The 26504-nt window shown below is 41.0% G+C and overlaps 1 protein-coding gene and 1 long non-coding RNA gene across 4 annotated transcripts in view; one reads left to right on the top strand and one right to left on the bottom strand.

Annotated features, from left to right (window-relative positions):
• BIRC6 (baculoviral IAP repeat containing 6) overlaps nucleotides 1–16569 on the top strand; it is a 343022-nt gene extending 326453 nt beyond the window's left edge. Inside the window, exons 73-74 of the mRNA XM_075924970.1 lie at nucleotides 14853–14987; nucleotides 15879–16569. Coding sequence (XP_075781085.1) covers nucleotides 14853–14987; nucleotides 15879–16055 — 312 coding nt within the window. The 3' untranslated portion in view covers nucleotides 16056–16569. The remainder of the gene's footprint in view (nucleotides 1–14852; nucleotides 14988–15878) is intronic.
• The window catches only part of LOC112547151 (uncharacterized), a 50199-nt gene continuing 25270 nt past the window's right edge, over nucleotides 1576–26504 (bottom strand). For 2 of the 3 annotated variants that reach the window (XR_012902855.1, XR_012902854.1), the window contains exon 3: nucleotides 1578–4981. This is a non-coding gene — a long non-coding RNA (uncharacterized LOC112547151). Of the gene's footprint in view, nucleotides 4982–26504 lie in introns of all 3 variants that reach the window. The other variant, XR_012902856.1, reaches the window with a different exon arrangement.

Raw genomic sequence — 26504 nt, forward strand, 5'->3', positions numbered from 1 at the left:
CTGGAAGACTATGTACACTATTTCCACTGGATCCCCCTTTATCCACATGCTTGTTAACCCCCTCAAAGAACTCTAGTAGATTAGTAAGGCGTGATTTCCCTTTACAGAATTCATCTTGACTTTTCCCGAACAAATTATGTTCATCTGTGTGTTTGACAATCCTATTCTTAACTATAGTTTCAACTAATTTGCCCGGTACTGACATTAAACTTACCTGTCTGTAAATACTAGGATCATCTCTAAAGCCCTTTTAAAATATTTACATCACATTAGCTACCTTCCAATCATTACGTGCAGAAGCTGATTAAAGGATAGGTTGTAAACCACAGTTAACAGATCTACAATTTCACATTTGAGTTCTTTCAGAACTCTTGGGTGAATGCCATCTGGTCCCAGTGATTTGTTACTGTTAAGTTTGTCAATTTGTTCCAAAGCCTCCTCAACACTTGAATCTGGGACAATTCCTCAGATTTGTCACCTAAAAAGAATGGCTCACATTTGGGAATGTCTGTAACGTCTTCAGCTGTGAAGACAGAAGCAAAGAATTCATTTAGTTTCTCTGCAATTACCTTATCATCTTTGAGTGCTTCTTTAGCATCTCGATCATCCAGTGGCCCCACTGGTTGTTTAGCTAGCTTCCTGCTTCTGATGTACTTGAAAAACATTTTGCTGTTACTTTGAGTTTTTTGCTAGCTGTTCTTCAGACTCCTTTTTGGCTTTCCTTACTACATTTTTACACTTAATTTGACAGAGTTTATGCTCCCTTATATTTTCCTCATTGGGATTTAGCTTCTGCTTCTTAAACAATTCCTTTTTATCTCTCTCTGCTTCTTTTACTTGGTTGTTAAGCCACAGTGGCACTTTTTCGGTTCTCTTTCTGTTTGTTGGGCCTCTATTATAGTGTCTTTGAAAAGTCTCCATGTAGTGATACTAATCCTCATCATGTAGCTTACAGACTAATACTTAAATTTCTTCCTGTTTATGCCCTATAGTCCTTGCATTTGTGTTATGAACATCTAAGATGTTGAGCAGGTTCCTTCACTGATTTCCTTCTTATTAAATGAGGATTTTAACTATACAAAAAGACTGAAAGAGAAATGATGGAAACATCAAGGTTCTTTCTATACTTATTAGGAAACAAGAAATGTCATGCCATGGTAGAGTTGAGCTTATTAGAACAGTTTGTTGAAATACAGAAACTTCAAGAATGGTGAGAGGAAAATCTGATAAAATGTGGTTCTATAAAGCTTAGCTAATTTATATTTTTAACTTCTCACCAATCAGATGCATTGTTCCTTCCTCTAACTACATGTGAAATCTGGTGGTCAAAACTGCATATAGATACTAAAGGTTTAGTGATTACCAAACATTAGTATATTCATTTATCTTGCTCAAGATGCTTATAGTCAGTCGAAGGAAGTGGTAGGAAACAAGTGAGTGGACTAGAATAATGAAAACAATTACCTTAAAAACAAATTATAAATGTTCTGTAGTTATTAATTAATATGCTACCTAAGATTTGTACTTATTACAAAAACCATAGAAAACAGGTTTCCAGCCCTGAACATCACTAGTTTGGTTTCAGAACATTCTGTCTTTGAAAGGCAAAGATAAATTGATGTAAAAATAATGAACCTGATAAGACCGTGTCAACCTTATTTTTTGCTAATGATATTGCCTTCAGTGTACTGCAGAATGAGATATTAAAGAAAAGATTTCAGCTTGGTTATACTCCTTCAGATAGATTGACACTTGCCACATCTAGTAACTAACTTGTAAGTGAAGAAATTGATAACAAATTTAAGAAAGAGGTAAAACAATTAGTATAGACATTAATGGAAACTACGAAGTTTCTTGTTTGACCAACCAATATCTGCCTATATCCACTGTGATCTTTTCATTCCAAAGATTATAGCTGCACATAGTGATGAGTAAAGTGATTCCAAGAACTGTGTAGAGTTTGTACATGAGTTGTAAAATATTTAGTGTATTTTTTCAGACTGAAAAATGTCATTAAAATGTGGATTGTTAAAATCAACATATTATAGGGCTATATGCAGGATTAGATTATGCCTCTATTTGACTGAGTTAATTTTCTTCAAAGAATATGTTAATAGATCTCCACTCGAATGCAAAGAGTTTTGAGTGTTTTCAGGAACAAATTTTAATGTTCACCTGAATATGGAAAAAGTAATCCGACACAAGTGAATATCCAAGACACTTAACCACTTACACGAGACGGAACAGAATATTAAATCTTACATGGCTAGCAATGTACATGCAGAGTATTCTGGCTAGGGATCTTAAATTTTGATTAACTAGTCGATGGGATTTTCATCGACTATTCGATTAGTTGATAAGAACTTCCATGTTCCACCTTTGAAATGTACAAGAGCCCCAGCAGGAGTTCTTGTGCATTTCAAAGATTGAAACACCGCATTGACCCTGGGCTCCAAGTTTTGATAGAGGCAGCAAGCAGGGGAAGCGACTAGTCAACTAGTGTGTCGACTATCTGATAAGCTTTTGCTTATAGTCTATTAGTCACTTACATCCCTAATTCTGGCTCTGTCAATTAAGATATAAATATAATGAGAGCACCCCTGCTATTCCCCTCAATCAGCTTTGACATTTTACATAATAGTTTACATAATAAGACCTTCACTGTGGCACTCAATTTTGCTAATAAACCCTTTTTTTTTTTTTTTTTTTTTTTTTTTAAGGATTTATAACGAATTTACTCTTCCAGGAAAAATATCAAATTGTAGTTAGTTACATAATTATATAGCAGGATGTGGTAGATTTTAGTCATTTGCCATATATATCTTACTGATATTTTCTGGAACCTACTGGACACAACACATCTTACTCTTCCAGAAAACAGCATAGAAAATAAAGATACTAAAATACGCCACCATAACCAGTCAGCCATCATAATTTGTAAATTAAAGCTATAAATTTGGATGTACTTTAAAGCTCAGTTTAGTTCCTAGGTACTATAATTCTTGTTTAGTACTTTTGACCTTTATATTGAAAGCACCCAGAATTTCATTTTGGTGTTTCTTTGTACGCTCACTGTATAGCTCAGTTTCTGCCAATGGCTTTTGTAAGGGAGATATCATGTAAGCCTATGGCCTATTCCTTTCTTAGGAACATGAAGGAATGAGATGCATCCAAGTGGCTTTATCCCAAAATACAGCAATCGTGCATGAGAGCAGCTGATGACTATTACTTTGTTTCTAGTGTCTGTCTTTTCAAAATGATGGCAACAGTACAGCAGTTCACTGCCCATAAGAGATTTGTAGCTAGGCCTGAATTACATTAAACCACAAAACAGCTGAGGTGAAAAGTAACATTGGGGGCTGATTTCATCCCACAAAAAACAAACATCCTGAGGTATAAACAATTAAGTAAACTTATTGGAGAGAAATGGCCTTTGAATTGAAAGCTATTTTCAGGTTTTAGATTAAAATGTATCCTTTGGCCTTCCTGTCTTCCAAACGACAGTCTTCCAACTGTCATCTTCTCTTCTTATAACGTTCCAATAGCCTCTAGCTCTTCCTTGATCTGGTCTCCAGTAGATTGTAGGTTCCATTTCCATAAACCTCCAAGAAGGTGTGCAAAATTTGAATTAAACATGGTTCTTCAGGTTATACTTCAAAGGGAAGTGCAAAAATGCTATTTAAAAATCCTCAAGGCGCTAACATTTTTGCTCCTGTTGAAAGTATTACTGGCTAAAAAATAGTGTAAAAATACCCCCAAAATACAATACTCCAGATGCCTTACCTTTGAAAAATTGCATTATTCCTTTTATAGACTCACACATAGATATGTGAAATAGGATTTTAGATGAAGAATTCCACTCATTTTTCCTGCATGTGCCCAGTGAACAGAATGTTTAGGTATAGTGTATAGAAAGAGAGATTCTGCCTAACCAACACATCCATGTACAGTGCCTGTGAAACAACAGGAGGAAAAACAGGGCAGGAGGGGGGAAAAAGTCAATCCTTATTGTATGTTACGTTTTGCATGCACAAGTTTCGTTTTAAAATCTTCATAACTTATCTGGATCTAAACAGGCTTTCGCCCCACAAGCTGCAAAGTACACTTCAGAGCCACCATACTGTACCCTTCAACCCCTTTCTACTAAAGCACTAGTGTGATCTGAAAAAGACACCATGACAAAAGTGTCACTTTTTACACAGTGAAGCATTAGTTCTGAAATAGTATGAACATTGTCACTTCTGGGGAGAGAGCAGATCTGGGAAATGTCAGTCTGAAAGATGAGCCAGACAAGGTGGGTGAGATAATAGCTTTTATTGGACCAACTTCTGTTAGTCAAAGACAAGCTTTCAAGCTCCATAGAGCTCTTAAGATCTGGGAAAGATAATCTGTGTGTGAAAGCTAAATTCAAGGTCAAACAGGTAAGCATAAGGAATTGACACGTTAAAATAAACCATTTAAAATGAAGTGGGCATTTATTATAGGACAAAAAGAGAGCTAGTGGGTTACTAATGTGGTGTTCTGAGTAATAAAACCAGTGTCTCTGTTCAGTTAGCCATTTAAGCTCCCAGCTTCCTCTTTTAAAGGTATGCAGTTTTCCTTTGAGGAAGAAGTCTGAAAGGTCAGATATGGAATGATAGTTTTGTGAAGAGTACACCCACAGGCAATAGGATGTTTGTCGTTTATAATTTTTCCGTGCAAGTTCATTCAAAAGCATAGTGATTGTTGAGTTTCTCCCAAGTACTTGTGATGGTGGCTGATGCACTGGATGAGGTCACATGTTGTTGTCATAGGCATCTGTAAGGACTCATGGATCTTGAAAGTTCTATTGCTGGGGGAGGAGTATTGATCATTGAAAAGGTGGAGTTGTCTGCAGATGTTGCATCTGTTGTTCTGGCAGAGTCTGGTGCTGCTTTGAGTTGGTGGATCCTGGTCTGTAGGGAGCTTGTGTCTGATACTGAGCTTGGCAAGGTTGAGAAACCTGAAAGATGAACAGTTTGTAGACTTGCAGTTAAATGGAAGTGACCCTTTATAAAAAGAAACACTCCTACAACCTTAACGGTACCTCTTAAAAAAAAAAACAATGAAAAGTTTTGCAGTGCCTTAAAGATTAACAAAACCATGTAGATGGTATCATGAGCTTTTGTGGGCACAACCTACTCCTTCAGATGAATGGAGTTATTAAAGGTCCAGTTTCTACATAAATATGGGGTGTGAGGGAGAGAGAAGGAAAAGGGGAGTGGGGAAAGGAGGAAAGAAATAGTTAAGTGTTCATGCTATATGAAGCTGATAGAAAAGGTGCAAATTGTTCTTAAGTACCCATTGTTTGGGTTTTTTATGTCATTAGGATGTGGAATGTAGTGAGCAATCCAGCCAATGTCTTTATTCATTCATACCTCTTAGTTAATGCTAGCTGTAATTTTTCAATACATTATAAGTAATGTTTTGTAATATATTTTTCAAAATTAATGTAATTTTTATTTGAGATTTCACAGCAACATTAATTGGTCTTTGTCAAGAACTATAGTAAAGCTGCCATTTTGGGGAGCTAGCATATGCAAAGTAGTGAGGTACAAATTAACAAAGTGCACTTCAACTCTTTGCAAAGGATGAGTGTATCTGAAAGGAGACACATTTCTCTTTCATTTTTTAATTTTGTTTAAATAAAATTGTGTTCTTTCATGTGCAACTCAAAACTGAAAAAAATCCTATCAAGACAACTTCTAAAGGCTGATCATAAAACAAATCCAGTGAAAAACTAAGTGAGGCATGGGATGGCACAGGAGTGGATTTGACTCATAAAGGTTCCATGGAGTTTCAGTTCTTTAAAAATAGATTGTAATTGTTTTCCCTTGAAATACTAATATGGGAGGTCGGTCTTAGTAAATAAAATTTCACTGACAGTCTTTCATCATGAGAATAAATGTACATTGCTCGTGGCATGTAATTCATTTACTCTTCATTCAGTATTTTAATGATGATATCATATCAGACTATGATCTGTTCATTTATATTTGATGTTGCTAAGAAACTTGCTAATTATGTAGCTAAGCAAGAAATCTGATTTGTCATATATGGACAAATTTACATCTCTAATGAACTAAAGATGTGCATGACAAATTAACTTCCAATAGTGGAAATTGATGCTTTTACTAACTTCTAAGAAAAGCGGCATGATTAATGCCATATTAGCAGTCTGAATTTAATTTTTTAATCCCAGCTAGATTGTCTACCCCATGGCATATTATTTATGCTCTATTTATTTATTTATTTATTCTTGCTTTGTACTACTTATGTAAAAGGGGAAGGAAATTGCTTGTTGCTAATAGTCACTTGGAAGTGGTAGTAATAATGCATGGTTTTTACAACAGCAGGCTTAATACACTTCAGTTGATTGTAAGACTTCCCTGAAACATTGACTAGTACATTCTGACTATCAAAAGAACACTCACAATAAAAAGATTATCTTTGACAAATTGGGACCTTAGGGTTCTGGAATTAAATTAGTATTTTATTGTCCGGCCATTTTACAGAAACATTTTTACACTGAAAATAGCAAGCTTTTGTGGTCAAAGAATCACCGAAAGAATAAAATATATTTTGCTACTGACAAAATTAAGTTGAACTCACTGACTTCTCCCATGACTTTCTCCTCTTTCACTTTATTTGCTATGTTGCTACTTAGTAAGGCATTTTCTAATTTTTAGAGCTAGCAATGGAAGCTGAATAATTCATTTATTAGTAGAATAATTGAGTAGCTCAGTATAACACTGAAAATATATTTTGTCTGTCTGCAGTATAGTAAGGACATACCTAGCACTAGGTTTTTCTGTTTTCACTAAAAAGCCTTTAAAAGACACTATAATGGTTATATTTTGTTCTTAGTATTATCTGTACAGATCCTCACTTCTGGGAGTGCCTGTGTAAAGTAGAGATGTAAGCATCTAGTCGACTATCCTATAAGCAAAAGCTTAGGACAGTTAGCACACTAGTCAAATATCACAAAGAGGCAAGCAAAGGGCGGAGAAGAGGGGGTGCTAGAGGGAGCTGGCTTAAAAACTGATTCTATCCAGCTCCATGGGAGGGGGGAGAGGCACAGTGGCAGCCAACTTTGAAATGTACAAAAGCCCCAGTGGGTCTCTTACGCGTTTCCAAGTTGGAATGCAGTATGGAGCCCAGGGCCAGGGAGCAGTCCCGCTGACCCAGTGTTCCACAAGATGGCTTCAGTTTTGAAATTCACAAGAGCCCCACTGGCCCCGGGCTCCATGACGCATTTCCTACTGGGACCCTTTACATTTCAAAGACAGAATGCGGAAGTTCTTATTGACCAATTGAATAGTCAATGGAAATCCCATCCACTACTCGATTAGTTAATTAATTGAAATTTAACATCCCTAGTGTAACGTTAGATCTCTCTGTAGAGTAATTTTGGGGCTGTCTTAGATGAAAAATCCAACACTGAGTTCAGGAGAATATAAACTGCTGCTGTAGTCTCCTAGATTTCTACCAACCATCTTACTAACTTACTTTGTCACCACCATCATCAGTTTATCAACCATGTAAGTATAGTTTCTGTGTAAACAATGCAGTCACTGTTTTCAGATGTTATTGCAATTGTATTGTGGTTGGTTAGTAATTATAACTAAATCTATAGTCCAATTCCAATGGTCAGTTGTATTAGGTTCTGTATTATACAGTAATTACTCATTTAACGTGCCCGCTTAACATGTTTTCGCAGTAGCACAATTTTTTTGGGAGGGGGAATGTTTTTCAAGTAACACAACTGTCCCCAAAATAATATGAAAATAATCAAGTGGCAGACTACTTCACATGGCAGTATAAGTTGGTGAAAACTAGTAATACGCATGAGCGGATGAATACACATGGTCACAGCCCTCCTTCGCTCACTCATGTTTATCTTTGTGTTTTGACAAACCGCGGTGAATTGAGTTGCTAGATATCTAATTTTGACATTGACAACCCAGCACCAACAAAAAATTGACTTTGCCACCACCTGAAATGCAACCCCCACCTTTTCCATTATTTTTAATGGGAAAGTTGACCCCACATAGCATGTTTTCGCTTAGCATGAACATTTTCAGAAACGCATCTATAGTGTTAAATGAGGAATTACTGTACTACAGGGTTACCTGCTTCAGAATTCATGTGTTGTGCTCAGATTTAATCCAATCCAGTGGCTCAATATTGGAAGAAGTCTTATTGATGTGTATTGTTTGACCACACTTCTTCATTTTGTTATGGAGTATATTTGAGACCAAATAACCAGTGTCAGACAGGTTTATTAAAAGATCTTCAGGGAAAATATACAGGAAAAAGGCTCTATGTAATGCCAATCTCCGAAGAGTCCCATGCAATTATTGTTGCATCACAGATGGGCAACATACAGCCTACATGCTGAATGCAGCCAGCCATGATCCTCTGGGCTGCCAACATCTAGCAGCCCAGCAAGACCCTCATGTAGGCTCCTTGATTGCCACAGCTCCACGTGACACTCAAAGTGGTGCCAGCATGTGTATGACTGTATGGCACGCATGTCTTGGAGGAATAGGGTTTCTGTGTGCTGCCCCTGCCACCAGCATAATCCTCATAGCTCCCATTGCCCATGCTTGCAGGCAAAGCAACTCACAGAGCCCCTTACTTCCATGGTGAATGCTGCACGGTGTCTCGCTCTGGCTCCAGCAGTTGGCCACTTTGCGCAGCATGTGGCAACACAGCAGACAGGGAGCCTACCCAAGAGTCCTGCTGGGCTCCTGGCCAGGAACCATCTAGGGTGATTCCTGACCAGAGTCTGTGTCTGGCACTCTATCCCCTCCCACACTCCCACTCCAGGTCACAACCCCCCATCTCTCACATACCCCCTTTTGCACTTCTGCCCCAGGTCACAACTCAAACCCTTTGCACCCCCTTCCTTGCACTCCTGCCTGATGACAATTCCTTAGAGCCTGCACCGTATTCTATACCTTTCCACCAGGTCAGAATCCACTCCTGCACCTAACCCCCCCTTCAAGCCCCCCAAAACCCTCCTGGATACCAGTCTCCTACTCTGAGTTCCTTTCTGCACCCAGACTTCTTCCTAGCTCCCATAGCCCATCCAGTAATATAACAGAAAACTGAAGCCCTTGATCACTTACCAAATTCTTGGAGTGGCCGCCATAAAAAATTGGCTAGCTCTGTGTTACTTTTGAGAGCGCACCTGCACAAATTGAATGTAACACATTTCTTTACACATCACTGATATCCAGACCATCATTTTGTTGCAGTTCCCCGACTTGTTCTGTTCCTATCTTGCCTTTGTTTAGGATATTAGCATTCCAGTTACTGGTCCATGAAGGTACTTCCCTAGCTTGTACTAACATTTGTTCTGCGTCTGTTTTGTTTTTGACAAGTTTCCTGTCTGCTTGTGCCAAATCCTTACTTAAGTAAACGGGATTGTAGTAAAAATGCAAGCCAATTTGAGCCATATAACACTATATTAATGCTTAAATATATTTAAATGCCTGCAATATACATGGTAAGTAGTAGTACCAGTATAATATATGTGTGTGCTAGCCTACATATATTAGTCATCAGACTAAATTCAGGTGATACCCTCTTCACAGCAAGTGCCTGGGCAGTTAGTTGAGAGATGCATTGTTTGTGCAATTCAGGACAGCATGTTAATTGTAGTTGCAGTTCTTCCTGATGAAAGAGACCTTGAAAAACTTTCCAGCAGAGTTGGTGCCAGTCCCCTCTTGAACCGCCTGACACAAAGGCAAGTCAAGGGATAGACTGATCTGTGTATACTAGATTCTGTTCTTTTAGTACTTAAGCACCTCAATCATTAAAGTAGTTACAAGGTAGGAAAGAACTTTTATCCTCATTTTATAGATGAGGACTGAGACATAGTGAGACTTAAGTGATTTGCCCAAGGTCATACTGGAAGTTTGACAGAAGGAGGGAATTGAACTTGGCTGTCCCAATCCCAAGCTAACACCCTTAACCACTAGACTATAGTTTCTATAGGATTTAAGGAGTAAAGGTATCCAGGAATCTTGGGAGGTCTAATAACCAGCAGCTCACATGACTCCTTTTTATGCAATATTGAGAAGGTGGAAAGAGGAGGTGCCATTATCTCTTGGCTCGAACTCTGGTTTCAAAAAGAAGTCAAAAGCCTTGATTATCAATAGGGATGTGAATGTTTAATTGGTTAAGCGTAAGGCTTACCGGTTATGGTTAACCAGTGAGGGAAGGGGGCTGCTCCAGTCCCACCGGGGGCCCACTGTAAACAGAGGCTGCTCTAGCCAGGGGTTCCCTCATCCCCTCTCCTTTAATTGGTTAACCAATACTTTTAAACAGTTAACCAATTAAACATGATTTTACATCCTTAATTGTCAAGGGGAAACCACACTGTGAGAGTCCCCAGAAATGAATAGTAGACAGAGGAGATGTCCCTCTTCCTTTGTGATAGATTTCCTCCCCCCCCCCCCCCCCCCCCCAAGCTTCATCCTGGATCTAGGGAATGCATTGGAAAGTGCAACCTTTACCTGCTTCTTGTTATCATTGATTTGTTTTAAGCAGAGCACTATCTTCTGAGACACCTATTAAATAGAATGGGAGTTTTTGTCATTTATATCCACTAGATTTACCCAGCACTGTTTGGGCCCTTAATTTTTTTTTTAATAAAATTAAAATGTACATGCTTCATTTAAATTATTGCTATGAGGTAGTGCTGGGGGTTAAGAGGTTCAATATGCAGGCAATCCCAGGAAGAGAGAACTATCCCAGCCCTCTCTCCCTGAAGCATCTTGGACCCAGGTTAGAAGTGCCCGTCCACATCCACTTCAGCTCCAGCAGGCACAGCCAGGAGAGAGATGCATGGCCCCCTGGGTGGAGGCCATAGAAGGATCCCCTATCTCAGGGCAGCAGCAGTTCTGGGGTAGTTCCAAGTTGGATGCTATGGCTGGGGAGGTGAGGCACCTCCTTACAGCTCCAGCACAGAGTTGCCACTACTATGGGGAAGTCACAGCTCCCTGCTGGCCCAGAATGGAGTTGCCATGGCAGATCTGCTGGGGCTGGCACGTGGAGGTGGCACCCTGAGCCCCTGCCTACTCTGAGCTCTTTCTCAACATTCACTCAATTATGTCACCTTTGAGGTCTGTTCTTGATTTCATTATTCCGTCTCTCTTCTGTTTGGCTTTATGAAAAGCAATCCTATTCCAGACAGATCTCATGTTACTGGCACAACTAAACCCTACCTATGTTGCTTTAAATTACGATAAGAGGAAGCTGTATACCACATTTAGTGGTCCTAGCTCTTACAGTTTCAGAGGAATCCTTTACCAAATAGAGAGACAGAAAGACAAACTCTCTCAAATATATAGTAGACAGTGGAACTAATTTGGGCCCTGTTTTGTTAGGCACTACACAGATTTTGGTGAATGTCAGTTTGGGTGTGTCTGAGCTACATGGCTCCATCGATGGAGCCATGTAGATTAGGCTGATCGGCAAAGGAAAATGAAGCCGCTATTTAAATAATCGCGGCTTCATTTAAATTTACATGGCTGCCGCGCTGAGCCGACAAACAGCTAATCAGCTGTTTTTCGGCTCAGCACGCTAGTCTGGACACTCCCACGCTGACCTGAAAGCCCTTTATCGACCTCCCCGTTATGCCTTGTAGGATGAGGTTTACCGGGGCGGTCGATAAAGGGCTTTCATGTCGGCAGGAGAGCGTCCAGATTGCCCCGATCTGCCAACAAACTGCTGATAGGCAGAGCGGGGCAGCCATTTAAATTTAAAGGAAGCCGAACCCTTTGCTGAACAAACACATCTACATGGCTCCGTCGACGGAGCCATGTAGTCTAGACATACCCTTTGTTACAAGTAGCGTCTTCATAAGGAAATGTTGGAGGCAAGTACTTCTGGGGTTGATCTCATTGCTAACTAGGGATACAGCCTGCACCTTTTTATCTCTGAAGCTATTATCATTCTCTCTCTGTCTAAAATACTGCTTGATCCTTCAGAAGACATTGGGATGAATATGTTGACAATATTGGCAGCTTTCCCAATCCTCTTTGTCATCGCTAAAGAAGCTAGCATTCAGGCTGTCCTCAAAGGACAAAGAATGTCTAAAATCTTATCTTAAATAGCTGAAATGTCAGGCAGTTTTTCTCAGTGAAAAAAATGAGGTTTACAGGATCTTTTGAAAAAGCCTTCCCTTTTCAAAATAACCGCATCTAGACTGCAGTTTTACTTTCAAAATAGCGCTTTTTCGAAAGAGCACCATGATGCGATTATGCAAATGAAGTATGGGAAATTCAAATCCTGGCTTCATTTACAATTTTGAAGTGCCTAATTTACATCCCTCTATTGAAAGAGGGATGTAGTCTAGACACACCCTGAGAGAGAGTATGACTACCCCTATAAATTAGGGTCTGGACAAAGTAAACAACCTTTTCCCTAAATCAAACATCCATTTCACCTGATGAATAAGAAGGAAAATAGGCTTTACAAGGTTGCTACCTACAGAGTTAGCAGAGAGGAGGTAAGATAATTATGTATGCCAGACCCAGTTTACTCATGGTGTCAGCTATAAATGAGGAAAATCAAAACTCAGGGTAGAGTATTTACCCCATCAGAAATAAAAAGGAAAAGACACAAGCACTGGAGAATATGGCCCCACGTCTTCTGTATTGCAAAAATACTCAGCCTTGAAATAATGAATAATGTGCTTAATATATTTCTTTAGGAAGCAATTTCAGTGATGTTCTCTAGCTTTACATGTCTGTGACCCCACAGAGTTCAGAAATTTCTGACAGTCATTGTTAACGTTCTTGTACTGTTAATGAAAGCTAGGACTATTTTGAGTGGTCTCTAAATTGTACATGAACATTAAAATCAGCATGTAGTCAAGAATCTGGCTCCCACTTGTGTAGGGGGCAGCTTTAATGCTGATGCTTAGATTCTAAAATTACAAGGGCATTAGAGGGATTTTTAGAACCACCAAAGGTGGTAACCACAAGGGGATGCAATTGGCCTTGTTCCCTTCCACACTAGGTGATGGTCCATGGCCAGCTACAGATTAGAGATGTGAATTAGTCAACTATCCGATAAGCAAATGCTTATCTGATAGTCAACACACTAGTCCCTTCCTCCTGCCTTGCTGCTTCTGTCAGAAAGAGGCAGCAAGTGGAGGTGGGGGGAAGGCGGTGGTTCAAAGCGACAGAGATGACTGCAGGCTCCATGCAGTGCTGCCGCTTGGAAATGCCAGGAGGAGCATGGGGCCAGTGGGGGACTACTTGAGTCCCTTGCTGGGCCTGTGCTCTCCACAGTGCTTTAGCCAATTAATCTAAATTTTAACATCCCTACTCCAGATACTGCACTTGATATTCTTCCTCTCGCTCATTAATACTAATTCTTCTCTCTACCTGCATATCGTTCACCAGAAAGTGGAACCGACTAGAGACAAATTGGTGCACTTCCTCCTTTCACTCAACCCTAAACACATTCTGCTCTAGTAGGGTAGTGGCTTTAAAACTCATGAAAAGGCCTTATGTTATAGACTAAAATACATGTGTAAAAATGTGTGCCCTCTGTTTAAAATGCATCTGGGATTTCTGTAGAGCAGTGGTGGGCAACCTGCTATTGTATCCCAGGAGCCAATCTGGTGGCCCCCCTGAACTGAAGGAAGGCTACTCATGCGACCCATTTGCTAGCTTTGGTTGCTCATCACTGCTGTAGAGTTAGGGAATTTGGCTACTATTTTATAAACTGTGAAATCTCTCAGCTTTCAGTTAGGTACTGTATTTTGGCTTTTGTTCAAACATCAGCCATATAACGCAAAATACCTAAATGACAATCTTCTCATCTGCATCGAGGTTCCTCAGTGTAGGGATCATGACTCAAAACTGGGTAGCCAGAATGCATAAAAGTGTCATGGGATTGACTTACCACTCCTTTTGGCCTTGCAATCCTGTGCACTAGGTTGTGATGGCACTTTCACAAATTTGATCCAGCCAGTCCAAACTTGAGTGCCATAGTTCCTAGATTACAGTGCCCAGAGCAGGATGCCAACCAGACCAATCACCCAGAGAGGACAAATAGTAGTGCGCTCAGATTCTGTGTTAAATACTGGTTGCCTAAATAACCCTCTGCCTTGCCGCACTATTAAGCCCCCTTCCACCTTAACCCCAGGATCCCAAATTTCTCCCCCAGACCACTTTGCCCCCCATTCCTTCCTTACCCCCCTCAAATCCGCCATCCCTCCCCTTACTAGGGTTGCTAGGTGTCTGGTATTGGACCAGTATTTGCAGCATGTGTCCGGTTTAAAAAAAACACACACACACAGAAAGTACTGGCTTGAGGCAAGAGGAGTGTGTGGGATTTTGGTCCCCAATTTGGTCAACCAATTTTTTTCCCACTGTGTTCAGTATTTTTTGTGAAACTATCTGGCAGCCCTACCCCTCCCTATGGACTCGGGGGGGGGGGCGCTGTATTTTGGGGGGAATCTTGCCTCACTGCCCTGTCCCCAGTTGCCAATAAGGGAGTTTCACAGCTGGCTTCAGTATCTAGAATCTTAGCTCCAAGGCCACCCATTCTTTGGTGCTATGCTGTAGAGGGCTTTGGGTGGAAGGAGAGGACTGGGTCTGAGAGCTTCTGGGGATGGGAGTATCTGTGGGTCATGATAGATTATCAAGGTTTGCAATTTAGCCCCAAGATCAAAACAGTTGAGAACCACTGAGATGCTTGACATTTTTAGTTCAAAACTCTCAGCCTTGCTGTACTTAAATGCATGTGGTTGTTGGGGAGCTAGTGACTTAATTTTTCTTCTTTTTATATTGTATATTTTCTTACAGGTCATACACAAACATTTTTACTTGAAAAGAATGGAGATTATGACCCAGTGTGAGGAGTGGATAGCAGATATACAGCAGTACAGCAGTGACAAACGGGTAGGCAGGACTATGTCTCACCATGCAGCAGCTCTTAAGGTAAGGCACGCTAATATAATCAAAAGTAACCCAAAGTAATAGTTCACTTCAGTGAAACTGTCCTGCATGTATGAGTCCAACAGGCAAAAATAGCAATAATACAAAAAAAAAGTTCAAACAGGATTGAAGCTTTAAAGTAAACTGTAAAATTAAGTAAAATTAAAAAATGCATTTTTGACAATTATTTATTAAATATTTTACAAAGGGAATTTGTTCCCTTTGTATGTATTGTGTCCCATCCCCATAGAAATATGAGTTTTATTTTCTAATGTTCATAAGCAGCTTGATGTTACTTTGGGATGTATGTACATAGGATATGATAAAATTGTACTTGTAACCAATCTCCAGTACACATTTAAAGGGAAACATTCCAGAACACAAATTCCATTCAAACTCAGAACTTGATAGCAAAAACCTGTACGTTTAAGTGGCCCAGCACATCTAACATTCCAATACAACTGTACAATAACAATATATGAAAGTTGATATTTTTTATTTTTGCTCTGTGTAGTATGTGTACTGACAGTCCTTTGATAGCTACAGAATACTAATTATCCAAATATTTCTTGCTGTGCCCAGCACCACTATGACCATGGACAGTACACAATTGAGATGCACAGGACACTTGATTGCTGCCTTCCTGACCCCAAATGCCCTACTATTACAGTTCAGCATACTATTGTCCCCTTTACTTCACCCTCACTTGAACTCTGTGAGCATGTACATTTCTGCAACATTACGGTTGAACTGGTAGCAGAAATAATCATCAACTCATGGGACCCCATTTTTATAACATATTTTTTCCTGGCTATTATATTGATAATATCCACATTATTCTCTTAGAAAAATTGTGGAAAGTAATGATATTTTAATTAATATCTGTACATATAGCGTCACACAGCTCAACTCCGGGAAGAGCTTTTAAAACTTCCCTGTCCTGAAGACTTGGATCCAGATGCTGACGATTGCACAGAAAAATGCTGTGCCACAACAAGTTCTGAGGAGATATTGCATGACCAGGATAAACCTAGCAGCAGTAAAGACATCGCCAGTGACTTCAAATTATGAGCAGCATTGACATGGACTTTTCAGACACAGAGGCTTTGAAGCACAAGCCAAATATGTCAATATTTGTATGTAAGAAGCTAATTATGTTATAGGTAATGGAATTGAAACTATACTATGCCCCTAAGGATATACAGTTTAATTCAAGATGATCTTTTATTTACCTGTACAACAGTGTAAACTTTTTTGTGCTTTTATTTTTCAATTGTGAGAACCACTGATTGGTATGTTTAAAAAAGTTATGTATACAAGAAATGGATAAATCACTGATATATAAGGGAAACTACCTTAGGAAAGAATGTTTACTGAATGTTTGTTTTTTTTTTTACCTTGTAGAGTGAGGGCGGATGTAATAAAGAATATATATTGGTCATTCTTACAACTACTATTTAAAGTCGGAAAATTTTCACTGAATTTGATAGATTTTATGTTTGGCCATATCTTCATGTTCATATTTGATTTCTAAAGAAAACCTCCTGTATACTTCAATAAAAGTTAAATGGACATGCTCCCTCTTTTATGATTTACTGGTACATTTTTTAAATGATCTGCCATAAAATACGTTATAGCTGGAGACTTGCACTTGTATGACTGAATTATTACAGTCAACGTATTTAATTTTATGCTTACTAATTCTAAAATGCAGATTAAATAAATGCACATGGTTTTACCTCATGCCAATATTTGGACTTCTGAATTAATCTTTTATTATTTTGTGCAAACTAATGGTATTCTAAAATTTGTCTGGACTGTTTTAAAAGGTTATTCTGGAAGTAAAGAATTTTTTAAAAAAACCTGAATTGTCTGATTTTACATAGTAAAGTCATAGGTATTTATTTGTAAGTATTGAAAAGCACTAAGGATATGACTGCTACATTCTACAGTTAATACTATTTAGATATATTTTCAATTTTTATACCTGTACACACTATAAAAATCAATTATGGGCTGGATTAATAATTATAAATTTTACTTTTAACACAAAATGCATTGCTATCGATTTCTTAATTTTCAGTAGCTCTTAAGGGACAAATTAAATCATTCTAGGGTTAGATAAAACATGAATTATTTCACTGATTAGAGAATGTACTTTGTTGCTTTTTTAATCTCTCCAGCCATCTTGCAAAAAGGTGAAAAGTTTGCACCAAGCATCTTCCATTTTCTTATCAATACACCGCTGGCAATTCATGTCCTATTTCCACAAACTTAATTCCAAGCTCTCTCATAACAGCCTAGAGTATCCATAAGACTAGCAGAAATGGATGAGCAGCCTACAACAGTTTGCTTCTTAAAAAGAAAAGCAATAATTTTATTTTGAGATTATTTTTTCATGAAACAAATATGCTCTACCTCATATTTACAGATATGGTGGTTTCCAACTATGTGTTTGAGTCCATCTTTTTCCTGATACCTTTCTACGACTCACTAGTTCACTTGTGAATTCTAGTCAATATACCGAATACAATGTGCAGAGCATCCTTTTCTACACCTATTCTACAGCTGCCAAGGTAAATAAGAAAAATACAGGTTGGAAATGGAGCCAGCAGCCTGGGAAGCCCATAGCAGATAGAAATTGGAGCCATGGATACTTGCAATACAATTGAACAGGTCAAAGTCTGTTTCACAACATTAGGTTTAGATGAAGCATACAACTCACAACTGACCGAAGCATAAAAATGCTGATTGTGCCAGGGTTTACATTAGCTTCTATTTTTCAGCTGTTAAATGTGAGCACTGGTGTAGATAAGATTCAGGCTTGCTCAGGTAAAAACTGAGTCCAAATAAGTACTAGTACAGACAATAAGCATTTTGTAAGCACTACCCATTTGTACCTTCAAACAGCTATCATTACTGTTACCATAAGCAAGTTATAGTAAGTTCTGCTTATAAGCAGTAGCTCTCTGTAGTGGTTGGCAGCCTTCTCCTTTGCATGTGCTAAACTGCATTAAAAGAAGTTTAAAATATTTTGAATCCTTCCTAATGTTACTTTCCTATGTAAACAATTGCTATAGTTGTCAGAAGGGTGTTACTGATCATCAATGTAGGAGATGGTTTTTGCATGCACCTGTGGGGTGGGGGAGGGACACATTTTGTAACATTTCTGAGGTCCTCTGCAGCATGCTATTGTGTGACACTAACACCTCCATATTATTTTCAAAACACACACCTGCCTTTCAGTCATTAGTATTATTGCAGCAGTGCAAATCAACATAATTTAATGTCTCCAGTTGACATTGTTAGACTCAAGGAAACAAAACAACCGTAATCAGAAGCAGAAGGAAAAGCAGCTAAAGACAAGTATCCTGTATATAGTTCATATAAAATGTCAGGTACATGTAGACTACAGATATATAGAAAAAAATTGAAGTATTCAAAAGATGAGCTACATGTGTGTGTGTCAATTTAGGTGGGCACAAATGAGAGCACTGCAAAACAATTTCAGTGGTTTTACAGAAACATGGCTCCACTATGGAATAGGTTTTAATCTATCAATTTCCAGGACCTTGTGTTTTCTCTGGCACAATGTCAATTAGGTCAAACATCCTGTTTCTGGCTGTTACCAATACCTGATGATTAACAAACAGGAAGAAGAAAAACATAATACATGTGCCTTCAGTTTCACAATGCAGCTGATGGGGAGGGGGGGAGACATGTTTCTGGTCCTCATAAGTGATCAATTTATCTCCTGAAATAGAGCCTTGATTAACCTTATCAACTTAGCCTGTGTCTCTATAAATAGCATTTGTGGTCTTAAAGTTATTCAAAGTTAATTTAAACCCAGCCTCAATGTGCTACTTATTGATTTCCCTGGCACCGGAATCCGAATTTCACTTTATTCTTTCTAGATCAGTATTTTTTGTCAATATTTTCTTCTATTGTGGTTGTTTCTTCCCCCATTTTTGTTTGTGGATTTTTCCCAGTATTCATATTCTTGCATATGAAACTTGTTCCCGTTTGGTGTGACTTTCATTTGATTTTTCCTTTTGGCTTTTTCTTATTTGTAAAATCTTTTTTCTCTATTGGGAGGTTTTTCTCCAGCAGCCACTCAGTGGCACAGCAACATTTCATAGGACTGACAATTCATCTTCCTGGGATAATGTTTTCATGATTTTTAATAGAAATGAGAGATTTTTCCATATTTTAACACCTGGAGCAAACAGTAAGTGAAGCTGTTTCAGATAAGTGTTCATAATTTATTATTTCTCTTTTCACCGAAATAGCACTTATCCAGACAGATGAATAGTCATCATGCTTGAAACATAGTGGTGATTTGTTCTGACAAACTTCTGTGTTCTACTTAGCCTTTGTGATTTTCCATCAAAGGTATCAACACTGGCTGAAATCTGCTTGTGTCCGGATCTGACCTTACCAAAAGGTGACCCGTATACTAGGGATGTGAAAGTGTAAACATGTACACTGTTATCACTGGTTAACCTTCATGGTTACATGCAGGCTCCTCCCTGCCCCACCAAGCGGGAGCCAGTATGTACAGACAGACAGCTTTTAAGCTTCCCCCTGGCTGAAAATGTCAACGGTTACACATTTACCTAAACAAACACATTTAAACATCCCTAACGTATACACTTACACAACTGAAGATGTATTGGGGCAGTTAGAGCAGTGAAAACCAGAGCAAGGATAGCATTTTGAAGTACATGGCACATAATGCAGCACATGGTCAATTTTTATTAGAAGTACAGTTCAGAGAAAATTTAAGTCTGCATATGCAGTACTCCATCTTCTGAAGAAAAAGCACTGCGGTTGTATGTAGACTAGCAAGTTTTTCCGCAAAAGCAACTGCTTTTGCGGAAAAACTTGCCAGCTGTCTACACTGGCCCCTTGAATTTCTGCAAGAACACTGACTTCCTACTGTAAGAAATCAGTGCTTCTTGCGGAAATACTATGCTGCTCCCATTCGGGCAAAAGCCCTCTTGCGCAAATCATTTGCGCAAGAGGGCCAGTGTAGACAGCACAGTACTGTTTTGCGCAAAAAAGCCCCGATGGCTAAAATGGCGATCGGGGCTTTTTTGCGGAAAAACACGTCTAGATTGGCATGGACGCTTTTCCGCAAGAAGTGCTTTTGCAGAAAAGCATCCGTGCCAATCTAGATGCTCTGTTCCGAAAATGCTTTTAACGGAAAACTTTTCCGTTAAAAGCATTTCCGGAAAATCATGCCAGTCTAGACGTAGCCTTCATGTTGTTAGAAGTCGTATCTGCAGGCTCTACCTCCAAATACATATGGCAATCTTTTGTTTTCTATACTTTTTACAGGAGGAGCAGCCTTTTGTGTTCTTGGCAAACTGCAACCTGGCCCCTCTAATTGGGCAAAGACTAGATCTCACTACATTAGTGCTCTTTTCCCCACACCTTACATGTTGCAGGGATATTAAATAAGAGCCAATGCTACTAATAGTTCTGTAAATTGTGGTAAAATTTGACTCTGTATTTAAGGTTCTTTGATTAAAGTTGAAGCAAAGAGCAGGTTCTTCATTTTTACAGCAGTGTTACAATCTGTTTTTTTTTTTAGTTCTCCAAGTGTCCCATAACAATAGCAATAGCAGTGTTTGACACCAGAAAAATTGAAGCCCAAAGATGATCTGCCAATGGTGAATGAATAGAAGCATCTGTGCCCCATAAACCCAAAGCATTTGGCAGAGACAAGGATGGCACAAAAGAAACAAGATAACTGAAGCATTTTTTAAAAAGTAACTTAGGATAAATTTTTCAAGTCATGCAAGCATTTGAGAATTTAATGTTCTCTGTCACAAAAAAAGTCAATAGGACTCAGGATCGTTTGTATCAAAGTCACTTTTCAAAATGAAACTTAAAACTCTGGAAATTTTTACCTCAAATCAAATTCTCCTAAGTAGAGACAGCAGCACTTCCGGATAAATATGGATGGGGTCTATGGTGTCAGGTATATTCTGCTGAGTCCTATGATACAGGCGTAGTAGCAAGAATGACTCTTAGCTCCCCCTTACTTTCTCTGTCCAGCTGGGTGTAGGCTCAGCACCTTACATACGGCCCACGCACTTTTACTCTTCTCCTGTTGGATTCTGTGATTTCCTGTTGGGAGGCAACTGCTGTGCAGTTGTGAACTTTCAAAGAGCGTTTTTCATTACTAAATTCTGGCTTTCCTTTTGTATCCATTTCAGTGATCCCAGTTTCAGACATAACTAGAAGGTTGTTACAGATTGTACCACTCTAGTCCAGAACTCTCTGATCTGGAAACATCTGTCCTCTGGAATGATTTGAGTTAGCCAGGTGTTCACCTTTCATGGGTGTGGCCAAGTTTTTTATAGCCACCAGTCCTAGCTTTCAGGGTTCTGTGCTGTTATTTAGCTCTAATTTACCTCTAAATGTTCTCTAGCAGCCCAGTAACAGTGGAAGTGTGGTATACATGCCCAAAGTACAGAGTAGTGCAGGAATCCTTCATTGAATGGGGCACCTCATCCATCTTTGTGGCAAACAGATGGGTCTTATCAAAGGGAAGGTCCTTCAGTCTTGTCTGAAGTTCCTTCAGGATTCCTGAAGCCAGGAAGTGTGATGCATCACTATGACAGTGGCAGTTGCTCTAGCTGCTGTACCTGCAACATTGCTGGGGGCTTGCAAGGTGGTACAGGCAATTGACTAATCCTCCTGAATGATGAATTGCAATTGAGGCTGTTTTTGTTCTGGAAGATTATTAAGGAGTTTCTGTAGTTGCAAGCAACTGGAATGGTTATAATTGATGAGTAATGCCAAATAGTTGGAATTGTGAAGTTACAGATTAATAAACCTTTCATCCAAAAAAGTCCAGATTTTTGTGGTCTTTATCTTGGGGAGTGGTTCTATATTGTGACTGTATCAAACAATGATGGACTGCGTTGACCATTAATGAGTTGGGTTTGGGATGGGAAAAAAGGAAGTCCATGCCTTTGGCAAGTACAAAAAATTTCCTGTCTGCCCTTCTATTATTGGGGAGAGTAGAAGCTGGAGTTTGCCAAATAGCTTCTGATGGTTCCATTATGGCTTCATCAATAGGAAGGGCAATCTTTGTGGAGGAGGAAGGCTGCAGTATTTGAAGAAACTTGTGTTGTCTCTCCTGTACTTCTTGTAAAGCAATGTCCTGAGAATTTGCAATCCTTTTAAAAAGTACTTGAAACTGGTTTGGTTGTCTGTCATCCCATCTTTTTCACCTCCAGCAGTCTTGTCAAGTGAAGAGAGAGAGTTGCTGGCCAAAGAGGGATCATCCGTGTCAGACTGAAGTAAATCATCATCCTCTTCAATTGGGTCTTCTGCTATAACTGAAGTCCTATCAGCTGTGTGGGTTGATGATCAAATTGCCAGATGGGGCAGTGTGGAGGGTGCCATATGTTGCTGTTGATATTGAGACCATGGATCCCAAGGAGGCCATTGTGGAGAGTAGGATAGAGGTGAATAGGGACATGGGTGATTAAACCAGGGATATTGAAGAGTCTGCTAAGTAGTTTTCAGTTTCGCTGACTGCCAGGAGGGTGCAGAATACACAGAGGATGAATATTGCAATGAGAATCTGATCCCCTGTTCAGTAACGATGGTGAAGGTGAGAGCTAAAAATGTTCCATATTAGGGATGTAAAATTTGGATTAATTGGCTAATCGAGCAGTCAATGCAATTTATTAAATTAGTCAATAAGGGTGCACCCATCTTTTAAGTATAGCAACAGCGTCAGGGCTGTTGCTACACTTCAAAGGTGGAAGGGCTGCAGGGAGCATGGGGTGAGTGGGGGACTCTAGCAGTCCCCCCTCTAATCCCCATGCTCCCCATGGCCTTTCAAAGCAGCAGCGCCGCATGAAGCCTGGGGTCAGGGAGGGAGTCCCCTGCTAAGCCTGGTCTCCATGCAGTGGTACTGCTTTGAAGTGAACTCTTCTTTCCCCACCCCCTTGCCTCTTTCTGATAGAGGCAGCAAGGGGGTGAGGGGAAGCAATTAGTCGACTAGTTTGTTGACTATCTGTTAAACATTTGCTTTTCGGATAGTCGACTAGCCGTTCCCTAGTCCACATGGTGCTGGGGTGGACTGTGGGCATTGAGGACGGGAGTGTGGTAACAAGGCACTCGTAGTATCCAAGACTGTCAAGGCTTGTGTCAGCGCATACCGGTGCTGAGGGTCAGCTTTCTTGTGTACAGTCTTGTCCACTGGATCCAATGCAGACTGGTGTCTAGGTGTCAGTGCCGGGACACGTTCCGATGCAGGAGTGTGCACTAGTGTGGTGTTACCAGCCGGTGCCAAGGGAGGTGGCATGTCCGGACTCTTGGCTTTCATTACTAGACAGGTGGTTGTTGTGGACAGTGCAGAGAAGGCAGTTTACATTTCTGCCCTGAAATGCTTTGGTGGTGCTGTTTGGCATTTGTCAGTGGTGCTGAAGGTGGACGGTGCAGGCAAATGAATGGTTTTTGCTGACATCGGCACTGCTAGTAGCTATCGAGGCGGAGATGAGAAGGCTCTCTTCCTCAGAGCAGAAGGTTCCACGAGTGGAGGCTGTTGAGGCTCTGAAGTGGGTTTTGGCAAGAGAAACTTTTCCCATAAGAACAAAAAACAGGACTATGTAGCACTTTAAAGACTAACAAGATGGTTTAATAGGTGATGAACTTTCGTGGGCCAGACCCACTTCCTCAGATCAAATAGTGGAAGAAAATTGTCACAACCATATATACCAAAGGAGACAATTAAAAAAATGAACACGTATGAAAAGGACAAATCCAATTTCAGAACAGAAGGGGAATGGGGGGAGGTAAATGTCTGTGAGCTAATGATATTAGAGGTGATAATTGGGGAAGCTATCTTTGTAATAGGTAAGATAATTAGCATCTCTATTCAAACGAGTGTAAAGTGTCGAATTTAAGCATGAATGACGGTTCAGAGGATTCTCTTTCAAGTGTAGTCTTAAAAGGCCTTTGAAGCAGGATGCAGGTAATCAAGTCGTTGAGACAATGTCCTTTCTGGTTGAAACAGCAAGAATGTCCAACACATTATCAATAAACTACAGCCTATACTGGAACACGATATTAAACTGCGAGAGGCTCTGGGAGATAGACCCATAGTCTCCTATAGACAACCTATAGTCTCCCCAATTCCCCCAACCCCCAAGAAGCCCTACTGCCTGCCTCCCAAAATGGAGGTAGTGCTGGCTTTCCGTGGGGTGGAGGGAAGTCCTGCAGCTGCGTGCCACTTCCAGGGTTTCCAGAAGTATACTGCCTACTCCCCTCCTCCAGGTGTGTAGCGTGCCGGGAGAAGGTGGGAGTCCCGGAAGAAGGCGTGCACTGGGGCTCCCCTCCTCTGTGGGGGAGGAGATAGGAGTCCCGAGGGCAAGGGTGCGCTGGGGAGGGGGGGAGGAGTCCCCGGGGGAAGCATGCACTACAGCTTCTGTCCTGGGGTGAGAAGGCGTGGACTGGGGCTCCCCTCCTCTGCGGGGGAGAAGGTAGGAGTTCAGAGGGGAAGCGTGCACTGGGGAGGGAGGAGGAGTCCCAGGGGGAAGTGCGCACTAGGGCTTCCCTTCTGGGGGGAGGGAGAGAAGAGGGGAAGGGAGGTACGCACCGGGGCTCCACTCCTCTGCGGGACAGGAGGTAGGAATCGTGGGGGGAAGTGCAGGCCGGGGAGGGGGGAGGAGTCCTGCGGGGAAATGCATGGTGGGGCTTTCCTCCTTTGCGGGGGACAGGGGAGGAGTCCCTTCTCGGGAGGGGAAGGAGAAGCGTGTGCCCAGAATTCTCTGCCCCAGCCAACACCCTGCCCCCTGTTCCCACTGGCACTCTGCTCTTACTGGCACCCAGGCACCCTGTCCCTTCCTTCTACTGACACCCTGTCCTGGAACCTACTGGCCCTCTGTCCCTTGCCCCAGTACCCATTGGCACCCTGCCCTGGCACCCAGTCTCCTGTCCCAGCACCCATTGGCTCCCTACCCAGCACCCTGTCCCGGTACCCCCTGGCACCCTTCCCCAATACCATGTCCTCTGCTCCCACTAGCACAGTTGGGGCCACATTAGAATCATAGAACCGGAAGAGATCTCAGAAGGTCATCAAGTCCAGCCCCCTGCTCTAGGCAGGGCCAATTCCAACTAAATCAACCCGGCCAGGGCTTTGTCAAACCGAGACTTAAACACCTCTAGGGATGGAGACTCCACTACTTCCCTAGGTAACCCATTCCAGTGCTTCACCACCCTCCTAGTGAAATAGTTTTTCCTAATATCCAACCTGGACCACTGTTCCTTGTTCTGCCATCTGTCACTACTGAGAACAGCCTCTCTCCATCCTATCAAATCCCCCCTCCCTCTTCGCTTCTGCAGACTAAACAGACCCAACTCCCTCAGCCTCTCCTCATAAGTCATATGCTCCAGCCCCCTAATCATTTTGGTTGCCCTCCGCTGGACCCTCTCCAATGTGTCCACATCCTTTTTGTAGTGGGGGGCCCAGAACTGGACACACTACTCCAGATGTGGCCTCACCAAAGCCGAATAAAGGGGAATAATGACATCTCTGGATCTGCTGGCAATGCTCCTCTTAATGCAACCTAATATGCCATTAGCCTTCTTGGCTACAAGGGCACACTTCTCATCCACTGTAACCCCCAGGTCCTTTTCTGCAGAACTACTACTTAACTGATTGGTCCCCAGCTTGTAACTATGCTTGGGATTATTCCGTCCCAAGTGCAGGACTCTGCACGTGTCCTTGTTGAACCTCATCAGATTTCTTGTGGCCCAATCCTCCAATTTGTCACTCTGGACCCTATCTCTGCCTTTAAGCGTATCTACCTCTCCCCCCAGCTTAGTGTCATCCGCAAACTTGCTGAGGGTGCAATCCATCCCCTCATCCAGGTCATTAATAAAGATATTGAACAAAACCGGTCCTAGAACCAAACCCTCCTATCCATAAGCCTGTGGCTTGCTTAGTACTCTAATCCTACATCTGACCCCAACAATGCCCGGCCTGAAGCCCCCTCCCTGACCCAGCGTCCCCTTCTCCACCTCCTGCTGCATCCAGATTTCCTCCCAGAGCTTGCATCTCTCACCCCTTCCCACACCCAAATCCCTCACTCCCACCCCAGAGCCGACACATCCTGCTTCAACCCAGCGAGGGTAAGGCTATACTGCAGGGCTACATCTACACTGGCATGAATTTCTGGAAATGCTTTTAACGGAAAAGTTTTCTGTTAAAAGCATTTTCGGAAAAGCACATCTAGATTGGCAGGACACTTTTCCACAAAAGCACTTTTTGCGGAAAAGTGTCCATGGCCAATCTAGACATGCTTTTCCGCAAAAAAGCCCCGATCACCATTTTTGCGATCGGGACTTTTTTGCAGAAAACAAATCTCTGCTGTCTACACTGGCCCTTTTGCGCAAAAGTATTTCGGAAAAAGACTTTTGCCCGAACGGGAGCAGCATAGTATTTCCGCAAAAGCACTGACAATCTTACATGAGATCGTCAGAGCTTTTGTG

Source organism: Pelodiscus sinensis, chromosome 3, assembly GCF_049634645.1.
Source record: "Pelodiscus sinensis isolate JC-2024 chromosome 3, ASM4963464v1, whole genome shotgun sequence".
Classification (NCBI taxonomy): Eukaryota; Metazoa; Chordata; order Testudines; family Trionychidae; genus Pelodiscus; species Pelodiscus sinensis.